The sequence below is a fragment of the Saccostrea cucullata genome, unplaced genomic scaffold, assembly GCF_032062105.1.
Source record: "Saccostrea cucullata isolate Sc308-1 unplaced genomic scaffold, CSIRO_AGI_Scuc_v1 ctg321, whole genome shotgun sequence".
Classification (NCBI taxonomy): domain Eukaryota; kingdom Metazoa; phylum Mollusca; class Bivalvia; order Ostreida; family Ostreidae; genus Saccostrea; species Saccostrea cuccullata.
The window spans coordinates 125,234-142,905 of NW_026931624.1; the positions used below are offsets into that span (position 1 = coordinate 125,234).

Genomic DNA, 17,672 nt, shown 5'->3' on the forward strand with positions numbered 1-17,672 from the left:
GAATGAAGCGGGGGGGGGGGGTCTAGGAGTTATTTATGTACACACACCACGGAAATCAAGAAATTTTTCAGTTTTTGTAGGTTTGCGTGGAAAATCAACACTAAATAAGATAATTCAAGCATACAATGCAAGCATCGCCCACAAAGATTTTGAAATATGCAAATTTCAATGTGTTTTAATTTAACACAATATATCCAAAATGTGAAGTAAGCAACGTTGGTAGTCTCCATTTTCAAAAAAAAAAAAGCAAAGAAATGAGTCATTTTGAGGATTTTCTGCATGAAACTTAAGACATGCATCAAACTAATTACCAACTTTTTTGTGTATTATCTATGGATTTATCATATTCATCTACCCAACTCATGTTAAAGCCAATTTCATAACTTTAAGAACATGATTTTTTTAAAGTCACACTATCGCCTACACCGCACTTTCTTCTTTGTCCAAATCATGAGACCAATATGTAGGGGGCTAAAACAGGGGATCAACATTTTACTAGAAATATATTGGATAAAAAATATTGACAATTCATATTTACTCTAAGAAGAGTCCCACGGATCATCTTTAAACGGAGAAAAATTAAAGATTCATAGATTTGACAAATCGTATTTCCATCCTGGCAAAGGTTGATTTTTCATGCGTTTACAATTGTTTCAGTAGAATTTGCACTGAATTATAGTTTCAATTTTATTAGCAACGCATAAAGCGTCACTCACTAGCAATGATTTGACTCCCTAAATCAGTATCTATTGAACACTATTACAAATAATACAAAGCTTTTGATCCTTTTTTGTAAATACCGAATGGACTTTTTTTCTGTAATCTAATGTAATATCATACAGTGGCTGCAACGTTATTGTTGACAACTTACACAAACGATAACGTTACATGAACGATTCCGCACGATTAACGCACGATTAAACCTGTTACCCGAACGATCATTCACGCACACGATTCTACACGTTACACGATCTTACACAATTGCTAACGCAAACGCACGATTCTTCACTCAAAATAGTTCAAAATATTTAGGAATCGATATTTTCAAAACGAAACACGACTAACATGTAATACTGATTTTAGATTTCAAAGAATTATCAACATTATTTAATCGACTTTGAAAAATAATTTTAAAAAAACGGAAATGGATATTTCTGGAACTAAATACATGTTAGACTTATTTGATATTTTAGATTATAAATAATTATTTAGGTAATTCTCCAACTTAAGAAAACGGATTTTTTCGCTCTATCAGAAGATGTACATGTAAGTGGACCGTAAAATTTGATTGAATTGGATTTCATAATATGCAGAGAGAGGGACACGATTGAAAAAAATGGCAGCATGGAATGGCTTAAAATACAAGTTATATCCATTTGTTTCCATTGATTCAATGTTTGTGAATCTCTAAAAATGAATTTGTCAATTATTTATCAATTTTGTTATTTGCAGAAATTTTAAAAATGAATAAAAAGTAAGCTCCAGAGAAAAAACACTGATAAACAAAATCCCGAAAACCATGTCGTGTGCATGTACATTCGCCGACTAAATATCTAAATTATTTAAGCATTTAGAAATGTTTATTTGTAAAAATATTTATTTTTGATGGATTTAAAAATTTTGATAATATCTTGACCACAATTTCCAGTAAATAAAAATGAACATCAAAGAAAAAAAAAACGTTAAACTTCTAAGTCCGGTTTATCACAATAGGGCACGCTATTTGACGAGAACATAATATTGTACGACTTACTATATTATTTCACCTTTACATGTACAAGCGATAATTAGTCCGTTCTGCATTTAACGAGGCCCGATCTACTTGATCTGCGCATATGTTTTAACGCAGCGTCAATTCAGGCACGTCATAATACCCTTGACTGCCGTCACAATTGAACATTGAACACAATAACGTCACAATTAAAATGACGTGAAATTGCGCTAAAATGTTTCGCTGATCTTGCTTACCTGTTAGCTCTATAGACTGTGCATTGAAAGCTGGCATTTCTATTATTTTTTTTAATTATTTGAATTAATTAACAACTTTGGAACCTAATTAATTTTGATGGATCATTTTTTTGGCACATATTCATTAATCTTATCTTGTTTTATTTCAATTTGTGAGTTAAAAAAACAAACACTTCAACCAAAAGTAAACGATTTTAGTCTTTCTCTTTGAACATGTTGAAGTGTTTATACACACTCTTTTTATTGTGGACTTAAATATGCATGGATGATCTTCAGTTTTAAAAAATAAAATAAGTCTATAAATCATTTAAATGCAACCCCCGAAATATTTTCTTTTTCTATATATTACATGATATTAGTAAAATCGTAATTTTGTCGCCTTTAACCCCCTCCTCCCTCTATCCCTTTTTTCCACGTAGAACAACGTCGCGTGTTAAGAGAAAAATAAAGGATGGCGAGAAATTTATTTCATAATGTAAGAATTATTTATTTTTAGAAACCAATACAGTATTGCTATCATTTGTTGGTGTTACGTAAACCCATTGCGGCCTATAAAATACGTAGTTGGATAGAATAAATCCAAATTTTGTGTTTTGACATGTCCCCTTTTCATTGCAATAAAGGCTACCTCCAATTTTCTTTTCATTTTTTTTAAGAAGAATGAAAAATGCATGATATATGTGAAAAACAAAGAATTGCTTCATGTATTTTTAGCTCACCTGAGCCGAAGGCTCAAGTGAGCTTTTCTGATCAAAATTTGTCCGTCGTCTGTCGTTGTCGTTGTCGTTGGCGTTGTTGGCGTTGTTGTCGTTGTCGAAAACTTTTCACATTTTCATCTTCTTCTCAAGAACCTCTGGGCCAATTTCAACCAAACTTGGCACAAAGTATTCCTGGGTGAAGGGGATTCAAGATTGTTCAAATGAAGGGCCACGCCCTCTTCCAAGGGGAGATAATTATGAATTAGTGAAAAATTAATAGCATTTTTAAAAAATCTTCTTCTTAAGAACCACTGGGCCAGGAAAGATGAAACTCATGTGGAATCATCCTCAGGTAGTGTAGATTCAATTTTTTTCAAATCATGACCCCCGGGGCTAGGGTGGGGCCAAAATGGCCAACCAAAGTTTTACATAGGAATATATAGGAAAAATCTTTAAAAATCTTCTTCTTAAGAACCACTGGGCCAGGAAAGATGAAACTCATGTGGAATCATCCTCAGGTAGTGTAGATTCAAAATGGTCGACCAAAGTTTTACATAGGAATATATAGGAAAAATCTTTAAAAATCTTCTTCTTAAGAACCACTGGGGCAGGAAAAATGAAACTCATGAAGAATCACCCTCAAGTAGTGTAGATTCAAGTTTGTTCAAATCATGACCCCTGGGGCTAGGGTGGGGCCAAAATGGTCGACCAAAGTTTTACATAGGAATATATAGGAAAAATCTTTTAAAAATCTTCTTCTCAAGAACCACTCAAATTGGAAAAATGAAACTCATGTGGAATCATCCTCAGGTAGTGTAGATTCAAATTTGTTCAAATCATGACCCCCGGGGCTAGGGTGGGGCCAAAATGGCCAACCAAATTTTTACATAGGAATATATAAGAAAAATCTTTTAAAAATCTTCTTCTTAAGAATCATTGAGAAAGGAAATATGAAAATAAATGAAATTATCCTCAGGTAGTGTAGATTCAAGTTTGTTCAAATCATGACCCCTGGGGCTAGGGTGGGGCCAAAATGGCTGACCAAAGTTTTACATAGGAATGTATAGAAATTTTTTTTTAAAAATCTTCTTCTCAAGAACCTTTGGGCCAGGAAAGACGAAACTTATGTGGAATCATCCTCAGTTAGTGAAGATTCAAGCTTGTTCAAATCATGACCTCTGGGGCTAGTTTTGGGCCCAAAATGGCTGACCAAAGTTGTACATAAGGATATGTAGGGAAACCTTTCAAAATCTTCTTTTCAAGTACTTCAAAGCCATGATTAATGATATTTTTCTATTTATATGGAATCATCCTCAGGTAGTGTAGATTGTACATTGTTCAAATCATGACACCCAGGAGAGTTAAAATTCAAGCCCCCCCCCCCCCCCCCCAGTAAACTTTCAGTTTTGATCTGATATGTGCTTTTTCCTAGTAGATGTGCTCAGGTGAGCGATGTGGCCCTTGGGCCTCTTGTTTTTATATTTGTCAATTTCTTTGTTTATTGAAGAGTTTTAGTATGTAATTGTGTATAAAAAACGACAAATGGTCCATATCTTGACAGTGCCCCCATTTGACTACAATAAAGGCAAGGTAACAAAATTTCATTCTAATTTTTCTAAGCATAAAACATACAAACATATTTCCAAGAATTAAAATTTTTTATCATTCCGTTTTCGTAATATTCAACTAGATCGGGCCTCGTTAATTATGTAACTTGCGCTTCTTTCATTTTATTTGGATTAAAAAAAACAAACAAACAAAATGCCCGTTTAACAAATAACATTCCGATAAAAACTTACAAAACGAAATTTACACGTTTCTAAACGCACGATCACGCACGATTAAAACCGCAAACGATTGAGTCTGATACATGCACGATCTCGCACGTTACACGAACGATCACGCACGATACACGAACGATTCCACACGATTGGTTTGTCAACAATAACGTTGCAGCCATTGTAGCTATCCAAATAATCAATGACTAGTCAAATATTTTATCTTTGCTAATTGGGAGGATGTTGTGAAAACATTTAAAAATGTTAAGATTTTTCAAGATCTCAACTTTAGTATGTATTTTTAACATAAGAAAATTAATTGATAATTTCTCTTGTGATTATTTGATTAGGAGAGAATATAAAAGAACGAGAGGAAGGTGGATATAAAGGTAAGTTTTACTTTTTTTTCTATTGTATCGCCCTTCACAAACCTTTTGTTATCAATGCTGATGTCCAATAAAATCGTGGACAAGTTATCTAGTGTGCAAAAATAATCATCACTGCGTTCTGAAAATTTCACATATCTTTAATACATATGTTAAGAATATACTAGCAAATAATCATCACTGCGTTCTGAAAATTTCATCTATCTTTAATACTTATATTATGAGTATACTAGCAAATAATCATCACTGCGTGCTGAAATTTTCACTACTCTTTAATACATATATCATGAATATACTAGCAAATAATCTTCACTGCGTTCTGAAATTTCAACTGCTCTTTAATTCTTATATAATGAATATACTAGCAAATAATCATCACTGCATTCTAAAAATTTCACTACTCTTTAATACATATATTATGAATATACATTGCAAACAGCATTTTTTAATTGTGCCACGTTTTTGTGCAAAGTGTAGGCATATTTAACATCAAATTGCCTAAAGAAATTGCCATTCTGCAAAAGCACTACTATGTTTACATTTTATCACAGACACGTGGTTTAGGTCAATATACCTGATATAGTTTTCTACATTTCAAACTTTTATGATGGTCAGCCAAGGCTATTTATACATGTACTTAATAATACGCATGGATTTTCAGCATTTACGGGTTTTAGGACAAGTTCACACCAAAAGTGCACAAAAATATTGCGCCGTAAATTGCACCTTTTTTTGCATTAGGGGATCTGTAGCGTTATGGTCAAAGACAAATATATATAACCATAACGCTACAGATCTGCAGCTAGAAAAACAGATGAAACTTGTATTAACTGATACTTGGGAATACGTGTAGACCTAGCGAATTGCTCATCAAACACGCTACAATAATTTAAACTAATGTATATTTATCAATTGTCTGTAACTGTATATAAATTTTACTGTGATCTCGGAAATTGTACATATGTAGATCTGTGTCTAATCTGGGACTCAAAGCATAAAAAATTATCGGAAAGCAGTAAAATTCCAAGCATGTTTCCATAGTATTTTTGTGGTACTCACTCGTAACAAATTTCATTTAGCTGATTGATCAGTTAGAAAGTATCGCCAGTGTCTCGATTAGCATATGAATTTATGTTCATAATAGGAAAGACCAGCTTAATTTTACATTAAAAAAAATAGCACGTGAGCATAGTTAGGTACAATTTTCTCCTTTCACATATACATGTAGGTAGATTTCAATAAAATACAGTGACCAGCCAAAGGAGAAAATTGTACCTACCTGCGCTCGTATATTTTAAGAGCTTCAAAGAGTGGGGCTGGGTTAAAATGCAATGAGAATTGGATGTAAACGTTATACCCCTTCTCCAATAAAAGATCTATGTCTTTCAAATTACACATCTATTTTTGTTAAAAGTAGTATTCTATTAGAGTAAACATATCAATGATTAGTTGCATGCAAAAATAGAGTAAAATTTAGACATTTGATTTCTTGCCAATTTCAGATCATCCTTTAACTAATAGAATGCAAATTCTGTTTAAAGCAGCAGCACGTTCTAGAAAGTACAAATTATGCACAAACAATTAAAAATTTACATTTTTTTATTTCAACTACGTTATGCCCTTCCTATATTGAAAGATTATGACCTGCATTCAATACAATACTATGTATTTTTCTTGTTACTGTCCTGTGATGGGACCAACTTAATTCGGTACAGACTGGGTTATACAATGTTATTTTAAAAATCATTAAAGTTATGTGATAATATACATGCAATAGCTTTATTAGAATAAATGAAGTTTAAAAAAGTTTATTTTTATCTATCAATGAATCAAATTAAATTAACATGTAGCTTTTTGACTCCTCGATAAACGTAGTTCATGATTAACTTGGAATTAACAAAAAAATATGACATGTTGCTTTATCAATCAGTTCAGTCGTCAAAATAATACTTTGCTTCATGAAAATGACGGTAACTGCAAGTGTATAGGATATCTCAACCAAATTTATTAAAAAAAAACAATTTTATGGTAAGCGAATTAAAAATAAAGCTGCAATGTTAAGCAGAAATTTGAAGCAGATTCATTTTAAAGTTTTTCTTTATCAGAGTTGCCAATTGTAATAAACATGCATAAGGTTTGAGTAAAAAATCAATCACATATCTCAAAGTAATAGAGAAATGTGAATGAAAAAAAAAGTGAGGACAAGAGGAAAATTACCTAGTTTTTTTCAAAAGCATTTGTTGTAGATAATTAGTTTTTTTTTTCAGTTGTATTGATTCCAAATGATTTTTAACAAATATAACAGTGTATTTCTAACATATCCATTCATCTATTTTTTTTGACAAAAAGGTTTTACCTTAACTTTTTGGAGATGCTTTAAAAATATTTGAAAAGGATACTGTAAGCCAACTATTATTCGCGACGACTTTATTTCGCGATTTACCAAGGGTAAACTAGTTTGCAACGATTAATTTTTGCGATCAAGCCTATTTAGGTTCTCTTGTTGATAGAAAATGATTTTTAACAAATATAACAGTGTATTTCTAACATATCCATTCATCTATTTTTTTTTGACAAAAAGGTTTTCGCGAAAATTTTTGGAGATGCTTTAATAAAAGTTGGTTTACAGTGTAATGGGCCCAGTTAGAAAAATTATAATTGTGGCAATATGATTTCCTGGTAACCTTGATTATTAAAATTAAATGTGTAAGGATTGATATTAGCTTGTTCCTATATTTTAAAACTTCTATATCTGGAAATTCAGACCTTTATTCTAGTTTTTGAATCAAGTCGCCATACACATTTCTTGGGTTTGCAGTCCATATTCAAAAAGTCATCAAATCATTTAAATACTAGTACTTTTTCTTACAGTTAATGCATGTGACAACCATGACTGTCAGAATGGGAATTGTGTGGCAGACAAATCCAGAACACGAGGATACACGTGTAATTGCACTCTTGGCTATGTCGGTCATAATTGTGAAGGTAATCTATCCACCACCTTCGAAGTTTATAAAAGCAACTGCATCCGGTAATGATGAGTTGTTTTAGGTTTGTTTCTTAAACAGTTTATGGAATTAATATTTAAATGTATTGTCCACGTCAGCTGTATAAGAATGTTGATGTGTGAAACGGGACTTAGATATGTGTTTCTATAGCTGATGCATGTAACATCACCTATTGTAAGAATGAAGGCAGTTGTGAAGCAGACCTGAGTAGAGTACTAGGATACAAATGTCGATGCACTATAGATTATGTCGGAGAAAATTGCGAAGGTAAAATGCTTATTATTAAACCCAACGAGTCTCTTAGAAGTCTTCTTAAACGTTTAAAGTATAACTACAATGTAAATGTTTTAAATGATATACACCTATGTAAATAAAAAAAACCATTTTCTTGTAAAAACTATGTTTTGAATTCTTTACTCTTAACTAAGAACATTTCTATGTGAATAAGCATTTTTGTCTCTGAAGTCAGCGTATGTGAAAACGGTGAATGCCAAAATGGAGGTACATGTGTGAAAGACCAGACCAGGATAAAAGGGTACGCGTGTACTTGTCAGCCTGGTTATCTCGGTTACAATTGTGAGGGTAAGCTAGCTGTCTATTGCTACGATGTCACGACTTATACATTTCTTAACATTCAATTTTATATCAGTGATGTTTGGATAAATTTGATGCACCTATTCTATTATATACAATATTAGCCTTTTATGTATCACAGTAACACTCAGAAATATGGAAAACACTGATGACTTATCCTGTGCTATAAAGAAATAAAAAAGAAATACGTTGAAATGATTTTTTTTTAATATCTAATTTATTCATATTTTCAAATAATTGAAGAACGCAAAATGTACAACATTCAATTTAAAAACAAAGTGAATGAAAAAAATCAAAATTGGGAGATCATTTCTGGTGATAAGAGGAATATATTAAGAACGAAAATTCGCAGAATATACAGATTGTTTCAATAACATGGAAGTTTAACTGTACATATTTTTTTACTCACAGAACATTTGAAGTCATTAAATGACTTAAATATTCACTGTAGATTCAAATGATATTTTGATAACAAATTTGATGCATACCACAAATTGTAGATGAATTGAAAAAAAGTCAACAACAAATTAACTTTTTTTTCTCTTTTTGTCAAAATTTGTTGAATGACACAAGTTCCAGTTTTCCTTTGTTACTAACGCAAACGATACTTTTTTTTTTTACAACTAAGCACTGAAATTACTAAAATGCTTCACATTTTGAAATAAAGAATTGTTATTTTCCTAGAAAGAAGTTATTGGTGGCAAAATAGCAATAAAACATTTTGACCACCGTGATGAATTCTTCTTTTCTATCGTCAAAATTCTTTTTCATTATAAAGGAATATACCATTATTTCCTACATAGGGAGTTTATGCTTCCGAGTTAATTCGATATGCAAGGGTGTCCGTGTTACTTCTGATCCAAATTTGTATAGATTCAAAAGACTTTCGAGCTTGATAAGTGTTTGTCAACCTCACATTTCAATTCATTATTCAATTCATTATTCAGGTTTCATTCAAGTCATTCAGCATAAGCAATAGAACTGATGTTCACTAAAAAAGTACGGACTGATATTTTCGGATGTATTTTTAAATTTTTAAATGCGTTAAATAACAATTCATATATTCATTTTCTTGAAGAATTCAAATTTTAGAAAATAAAATAAATCTCTCTCTCTCTCTCTCTCTCTCTCTCTCTCTCTCTCTCTCTCTCTCTCTCTCTCTCTCTATATATATATATATATATATATATATTGCAAAAAGGTAATCATTTTTTCTTCTTAGTTCTTCCTATGGATTGTAAGGATTTACATGAAAATGGTAAAACTGTATCTGATGTATACACAATATATCCGTTTGGTAACATGGACGATTCTGTCAGCGTCTACTGTGATATGGATACAATGGGAGGGGGATGGACGGTATTTATTTACTATTATGACGTCACTATTCACGGTATCTATTTATCATTTATGAATCTTCATGATCTTTGAAAAAAAAAAGATATATAAGATTTGAATCATTTCTTTTCCTTATCAACACACAATTACAACAATCTAAGGATAGAATAATTCGGTTTTCTTGTTTTTTGTGTATATGTTTAAATCAAACGTTAAGCCAATCTCTTTCAGCTAACCAAAAATAACATATATTTTTTGGTGAGGCGATGGAGTGATGCCATTAAATTTTCTATTGACTATACAATTCTGATTTTATATATTTGTTTTTCAAGTTTTTATGCAAATATTTGACTTGAGTCAAACTAATCTGGTCACAATCAGAAAAAAAAATGAATCTTTCAAAGGCAATCCAGAAACGGGTCGCTGGATCAGTGGGCTTTCAAAGGAAATGGATAAAATATAAGGAGGGTTTTGGTGATCCAAACGAGGATACATGGATTGGTAAATAAATATCTATATATCAAGGGTGTTACCATATTTTCATATTTTCACATATTCCATATTTTTCTTTTATTTTCAAAAGAAATAGGAAGTGAATTTAATTACAATTTGTGATATTTTATGTTGACAGAGTCCATTCTTGCTACTAATAATAATGTTTTAACTGACTTTTGCTGAATCAATAAGGGGAGGTCAGGTATTAAAACAGATGATGTCTGTGCAGAGTGACATTTATAAAGCATACAAGTCAAAACATCCTTTCCGATACAATGCAAAAATTATCAAGTCGGAGAAAAATTTTAAAATGACAAACTTATTCTTTTTAAAAGTGATCTGTCGTTCTTGTACCTACTTATCAGCTTGTCTGCTGCAAGATAAGCGATGAAAAAACAAAAGTAAATTATCCTTTATTTTCACTCAAGATGACCAGCATTTCTATCTTTCGGGTGCTTTAAAGATGTCATATATATATATATATATATATATATATATATATATATATATATATATATATATATATATATATATATATATATATATATATATATATATATATATATATATATCTTCATGTGAAAGAAAAGTCCTTTAACTTCCTGCTAAAAATGGATTTCTATAAATCTTAAGCACACTCTTATAATATTGTCAGACTTAAAAATTCATCGCATATGTTAATCCCTTCTTTGAAATCTTTGAAAATATTACATCGTTGAACCTACTTTCTTAACACCCCTTATATTGACCTAGAAAAACAAAGTAATAGCCTGAAAAAGATAATTTATTCATACCTGCATTGCATTACATTTTCAGTTGATTAAGAATATCACCTATTACAGGTAATGATGTGATCCATCAGCTAACAAAAGAAAAGAAGACATCTCTTTATATATCCATCACACTACAGAATGACACAACACTGTATGAGTTGTACGAACAATTCTCTGTGGCTAGTGAAACAGACAATTATCGACTCTTTCTGGCAGGAAAAGCGACTGGAACATTAGGTACATGAAAGAAAGAATTTAGTTTTCTCAGAGAGAGAGAGAGAGAGAGAGAGAGAGAGAGAGAGAGAGAGAGAGAGAGAGAGAGAGAAGAGGGTGCAGAGGGTGCAGAGAGCACAGAGAGCACAGAGCAACTCATTTGAGATTGATAATGTCAAATAAATAAATAAGAAGTAAATTGTTTGTTATACCCTAGGACTCACCTTAAATCATATTTTTATTTTAGGAATTACTCTAACTTTGGCCAAATTATTCGAGTTTAACCTAATTTGGGTCAGGTTACGCTTTATATCTATTGTTTTATTTTGATTTTAATTTTCTATAGCAAAGTTTCATGGATTTTAATACTGAAAAACCTATGAGTCAATTTTTGTTAGTGAGGTTAATTTAGTCTGAACAGCGAGATAATATTCGCTTTCATTTAATAATCGGTAAAGGTAATTTTTGTAAGATAAGTTGCAAGTTTATTTTTTTTCACTATTCATGAAATATATTTATAGTTTTAGAAGTGTTAAAAAGAAGGAAATTGACGCCATTATTTTCACTTATCTCTCTCTCTCTCTCTGTATACTTTATCTTTCTGAACCAATGTTCTGTTCCTTTTTTATTAGGTCTCTTTGTACTTATAATTTTATTGATAAAAAGAATATCTATGCAAGAGTTTATATTGTTACGCCTAATTCCTCTTCTCAGGTAACGGTTTTCTTATACAGAAACCCGGTACAAATGACGGTATCAATAAACAACATCTCCCTGTACACGTGAAGATATCGAATATAGCTAGCTGTTGAGAATGTTATTATACGGTATGTCCTTATACATTAATGACTTCATTGTTGTTGAATCTTTCTAAGAAGAGATAGCGTTGTTTCACCAGAGCTCCATGTACAGGTGACGGTCAGTCACTATCACTATTTGATATATCATATATCTCCGCACAGATGACGGTGTTGATAAACAAATTATCTCTATCCCGATGATGGCATTTTTATATCATATCTCATTTTATGTGTGGATGCATTGTTATGCGAAAACTAGGTGTACATGTAAAGATGTGTTTAGATGGCATCTCCTTCTACAGTTACTGTTTTGATGAACGAACTTTCTTTGTATAAATGACGGTATTCATATATCGAATATCTTCTTTCATGTGGCAGTATTGTGAAAATGTGTTTCCCTCCCCATATGTAACAATTTATTTATACCAAATATCTCTGCACAGGTGAAATTATTCTTACGCTATATCTTTAAGGTGTGAACTTTGTTTTACCAGATCATTTTGTATATGTTAAGGATAATTGTAATTTTCAAATTTTAAGACAATTACTTATCCATCAAATTTTACAGTACTGCGGATAATAATGATTCGAATTATCTTTAAAACATTGTTTTTTTTTTAATTGCAAAGGTGATAGGATGATGAACATACCGTATACAGCATATACGCTAAATAAGATGTCCTTTAGTACATTCGATAGAGACAACGACAATAAGCAAGACGGCAAATGTGCTAATAGACACAAGGGTGGATGGTGGTTTAACGATTGTTATTATGCATTTCTCAACGGACCCTGGTCTTTTAGAAACTGGACTGACCCGTGGAGTCCTAAAGTTACATCTGGGACACAAGTGAAGAAAACTATGATGATGGTGAAACGTGTCTAGCAACACTGCTTATTTTGTACATAAACTGAGACTTATTCTTTATAACAGCCAGGACAAATGTGAAAATGGGACTGATGGATTTGATAACGTGCCGATGGATATCAAAAAAGTTCAAAAACAGGGATAGCTGGTGGTGCGTAATGGTGTAATCGTGAACATGTAGATTGATCTTTGCAGCTGTACTATGGCTGACCAATGACTTACATGAAACATGCGTTAGAAAAATGCTGTTGTATTATAAGCTATGTTTAATTTAAATTTGTAAACTGTGTATTTATGTACAGTAAACCTGTACAAAAAAGTTTAACTTTGCTGATCATATGACGGACACATAAATTTTCTTAAATATTACACAAAATTCTCATTGGCACTTGTAAAACAACTTATCACTTTAACTTTTTTTTACATAATAAATTCAAACTCATTCTTATTCTTTTTATATAATGATGGGGATAAGCCTAAATTTTACTTAATTCTTAAAGAAATAGTTTATGTAGAATTCATCTTATCAACATTCAAAGTGTTATTTTCTACTCTTCATCGCAATTTATACAAAATAGGATAAATAACATGGAATCCCCTAACAAAACTCAGTTGGAGGACATTACCTAGTACGAGGGTCGTTCAATAAAAACAATGGAGAAAGGTCAAATAAATGTAGAGATCAGATGCATACATATGTATAAAGTTGCATACATCGTGAACTTACCCAAACTTGTGTGGATTGGACTGATTAATGAAAGATTTTTATGCTCCCCTTTGAAAAGAAAGTATAATTGTTATGCTTCTAATGGTAGGTCTGACGGTTGGTAAACCAAGTGTTGTTTGCAATTGCAAAATATCTTAAAAAAAAACAAACATTAGCTTGACGGACATAAAACTTCACTGGCACCCACTTAAATAGGACATGACCCATATTGATTTAGAGATCGCAAAGTCAAAGGTCAAACTCCTCTAGACATAGTTCAATACTGTTCTTGAGAATCATTTGCTCTTGACAGGCTGCAAACATGAACATTGTTTGCCTTCAAGGAGTCGATGACCCTCATCAATTTTCATGTAAAAGTCGAGGGTCAAACTGGACAAGCAAGAATTGGTGATTCAATATCTTGAATTCCCTTTTCTCCAATGACATAAAATTTGATATACTAGTATCTATTGAGGAGTAAATGACCAGAGTTGGAGGTCACAAACTGAAAGGGCAAGAGTCATACTGGACATGAGAATATATTAACCACTATATCTTGAGAACTATTTGCTTAACAGACATCAAACGTAGTACATGTACATTGGTTACCTTCAATGAGTACATAACTATTGACCATTATTTATTTTTATGTAATAGGATCAAGGGTCAAACTGGGCAAAGGAAGATTTTGAGAACCCTTTTATTGACATACATCAAATTTGATATGCTAGTATCTATTGAGTAGAAAGTGACCAATTTAGATTTGGAGGTCACAAAGTCGAAGGTCAAGGGTCATACTGGACATAAGATTATATCATCCACGAAGTAAGGAGTAAATCCTTATGTCGCAGGTTCGAATTCCACTGTCAGACATGGAGACCGTCCTTCAGATAAGACGGTTTAAACCGAGATCCCGTGTCTCAGTAGATCTTTGCATGAAAAAGATCCTTCACTCCTTAAGGACCATGAGTGTCGAGTATAGGACACAATTTGCAGCTCGCTCTCCACGTAATGGTGGCGTATCCATATGATTGAAAAATTCTCGAGAGGGACGTTGAAAGACAAACAAATCATCGAGTACGTGATCTCTATTGATTTTTATACAACAAGGTCATGGGCCAAACAGGAAATAACAAGATAATGACCACTCAATTTCTTGAGAACCCTTTTCTTGTCAGACATCAGATTTGATATACTAGTTTTTTGAGGATTGCACGATTGAGTAAATGACCACTGTTGATTTGGAGTTCACAAAGTCAAAGGTCAAGGGTCAAACTGGACATAAGAATATATTATATACTTATTGATTTTCATGTAACAAGGTCAAGGGTCAAACTGGATATTGCAAGATATTGACCGTTTAGTATTTTGAGAACCCTTTCCTTTTCAGACTTCAAATTTGACAACCTAGTTTCTATTGATGAGTAAATGACCACTGTATATTTGGAGGTTACAAAGGTCAAGAATCACAATAGACAGAAAACACATTAACCATTCAATATCTTAAGAATTCATTGCTTAAAGGACATCAAACGTAACATATTGGTTGCGTCCAAAGAGTAGATGACCCCTATTTATTTCTACGACACAAGGTCGAAGGTCATACTAAGCATAGGATTATTTTGATCACTCCATATCTTAATCCTTTGCATGACAGTTATCAATCTTGGTACATTTGTTCCCACTAGAGAGTAGATGATCATGATTTTGCAGTCACAATTATCAGGCATGAAAACAATATACATACTTTATATACAGGAAGATATTGCCAGCTCAGTATGTAGACAACCACTTGCTTCACAGAAATCAAAGTTAATACATTGGTCCCCTTTGAGAAAATAACCCCTCATGATAATGAGGTCTGATAGAGATTATGTTTGCCCTTGACTAGTTAATGACAATTGTTTTCATTATGACTACAGACATACAAAATTTAAAGTTGTTTCAACTTTATAATGCTGCATGGTGGGCATACATATTTTAAGACAAATATTGTTTCACTCATCGTGCGAATTAATATTAGGAGCAAATTGAAATCTAAATTATGTTATGGATATATTGTGGTACATCATTATATTACCATATTTTTTTGAAAATGAGTAATTACATGATAATTTCTCGTATATTGGAAAATGATATGGCATCTTTAGTCCTAGTTTCTTCATTTAGTGACATTTCTTGTCCTATGGGAGAAATAATCCTATTTTGCATCAGTCAAAGCAAGGGATTTTTTCCTCACATGAGACAATTTATCCCGCAGGATTATTTCTCCCGTGGGATTTTGGTGGGATTGAGGTGGCATGAAAAATTCTCCCATTCTCACGTGGGATTTTTATGCTGGGAGAATTTTTCAAGAAAACCACTACATTGTGAAAGCTAAGGTTGACATAAGATGGTCATAATAAAATTTTCCACCAAAATCCAGGAAAATTTTTGAATTATGTCTTTCAGAAAGGGTAGCTGAAAGTCCGGACTTTGTCGTGTCCAGACTTAAATGTCGCAGTGTTTCTATTCTATTATTTTCCATTATATAGCGCCCATTGAGTCTTAGGCTTAAAAAAAAACTACTATGTCATCACGTGACATCTATTATTAAAGAAATGTGTTTATGAGAAAGTTAAAAGTTCAACACTAAACTGGAGATAATCAATTTCCTTTTGAGAAAATAATAATATAAACGCATTACTGGGACATGTAAAGTGCTGCTAGATACCCACCTCCCCGTCAGAGAAAAAAAGCATATTGCAAGGTTTTGAATGAAAATTCTCCAAAATTTTTACATTTTTTGTGCACAATCATGGAAATGTCATCAATTCATGTTAGCCACGTGATTCTAGCAGCACTTTCCAAAGACTATAAAAGACAAGTTTCCGAAACAAACAAAATATGCCTCAGATTGTGCGGCGTAGTTTTGAACTTTTGCATCTTTGTTGTAGGAAGGACAGAGGAAAGACTGATTGGGAAAACAGTGGCTAAATTTGTCTGTGATATGCACTCTTAATACTCTTACGAAGATTTCATTCTTGTCCCCTTAGATTGACCCTTTTAAAAGTTATTGCCCCTTGTGCGAAAAACCTTGTTATCGCTACTCCTCGGAAACCATAGACCGTAGGGACACCAAATCTTCGCTAATGTCTTAAGGGTCTTCAGGCCTATCTTCACTGTATAAGTGCGAAAGGATCTGATGACCCCGTATATGAGTTATTGCCCTTTAATCTTTGTACTTACTATCAAACCTTATAACTTGAAAAGTATAAGTCGTAGAGGCATGGGGTCAATTGCATTGTGACCCTTGACCTTTGACCTTGAATATTTTTTTCAAAGTCAAAGGTCAAGGCCATTTAAAATTTTTTAATTTTTCTTAATTTATCCCTTAAGGACAATTTTGTTTTCTTATTCATGGAATTTAATTTTTAGGAGTCAGATATAAAACAAATTTGAAATTCAAAGAAGGTGGAAAGACCTCTTATTGTTCTGTGAACAAGACGTCTCCTAGTTATTATTAGGCCTTTCCACCTTTCTGTGGAAAGACCTCTTGAAATGCTCATGTTTGTTAGGTCTTTCCACCTTTCTGTGGAAAGACAGCTTGAAATGCTTCTGTTTCTTATTATTTTATTTCTCACCTTAGCTTTTGAGACCGTATGACTTATCGAAAAACTTTATAGTTTATCATATTGAATATTTAAAGTTATTCCGAAAAACCACCCCCCCTATGTTTGAACTTTGACCCCTTACGTAGTTACTGACCCTTTCACCATAAAGCTTGTTATCTCTACTCCTCCGAAAGCGTAAACCGTACAGATACAAAATCTTCGCCAATGTCTTCAACTAATTTAGGAGACTTTTCAATTTATTCATTGCGAAAGTTTTCCTCGACCCCTTCAATGAGTTACTGCCCCTGTAAGTTTAAAAATTCTATAAAAAATTAAAAATTTTCAAAACGAGAAGCCGTAGAGACATGAAACCAACTGCATAAGATTCATTGACCTCCGACCTTTAAATTCATTTCAAGGTCAAAGGTCAAGGTCATTCCAAATATGAGGAATA

General features: G+C 32.5%; 2 protein-coding genes across 2 annotated transcripts in view; both read left to right on the forward strand.

The window, feature by feature from the left end:
• The window catches only part of LOC134233155 (adhesive plaque matrix protein 2-like), a 49,070-nt gene that overhangs the window by 2,993 nt on the left and 28,405 nt on the right, over nt 1-17,672 (forward strand). Inside the window, exons 3-5 of the mRNA XM_062715150.1 lie at nt 4,795-4,833; nt 7,702-7,815; nt 7,989-8,105. Of these exons, the coding sequence (XP_062571134.1) occupies nt 4,795-4,833; nt 7,702-7,815; nt 7,989-8,105 (270 nt within the window). The remainder of the gene's footprint in view (nt 1-4,794; nt 4,834-7,701; nt 7,816-7,988; nt 8,106-17,672) is intronic.
• Nucleotides 9,661-13,085, forward strand: LOC134233154 (fibroleukin-like). The gene is made up of 4 exons (XM_062715149.1): nt 9,661-9,791; nt 10,175-10,271; nt 11,108-11,275; nt 12,681-13,085. Exons 1-4 carry the CDS (start codon nt 9,663-9,665, stop codon nt 12,935-12,937), a joined length of 651 nt encoding a protein of 216 aa, XP_062571133.1. The 5' UTR covers nt 9,661-9,662; the 3' UTR covers nt 12,938-13,085.